General features: G+C 68.0%; 1 protein-coding gene across 1 annotated transcript in view; it reads right to left on the bottom strand.

Annotated features, from left to right (window-relative positions):
* Hoxc13 (homeobox C13) overlaps nt 1-57 on the bottom strand; it is a 6,037-nt gene extending 5,980 nt beyond the window's left edge. Inside the window, exon 1 of the mRNA XM_055618291.1 lies at nt 7-57. Within this exon, the coding sequence (XP_055474266.1) occupies nt 7-57 (51 nt within the window). The remainder of the gene's footprint in view (nt 1-6) is intronic.
* Nucleotides 58-413: the final 356 nt, after the last annotated feature.

The raw sequence follows: 413 nt of genomic DNA, 5'->3' as shown, positions 1-413 counted from the left end.
ATAGACGTACATAAGGCTCTCCGGCCAGCGCGGGTGCAGGAGCAGCGAAGTCGTCATGACATGATCTGCCCAGCTTTTTAAAAACTCCACTTGCCAGAGGCAGCGAGCTGGGGAGACACCTCGCTCCCTTTTCCCTCCCCATCCCTCCTCCCTCCGCCCGCCACCCCTCCCGCCTCCGCCCCGCGGGGCGGCCCCCTCCCGCGCCGCGCCCCACTGCGCATGCGGACACACTTCATTAAGAAACCCGCCGGCTCCCGCCCGCCTCCCCTCCCCACGCCCCCGGCTCCCACGTGACCGCAGCCGCCGCACGTGACGCCAGGCCTGGGTCTCCTGGGGTTCCCTCCCCCGGAGGTGGGGCGGGGCGGACGGAAATGAGGACTTTGTCGATTGGTTCTCTGGAGAGGAAAAGGAGG

The sequence above is a fragment of the Psammomys obesus genome, unplaced genomic scaffold, assembly GCF_907164565.1.
Source record: "Psammomys obesus unplaced genomic scaffold, mPsaObe1.curated_primary_1811, whole genome shotgun sequence".
NCBI lineage: Eukaryota > Metazoa > Chordata > Mammalia > Rodentia > Muridae > Psammomys > Psammomys obesus.
Note: the sequence above shows the minus strand (reverse complement) of the source record. Positions and strands in the feature narration are given on the sequence as shown.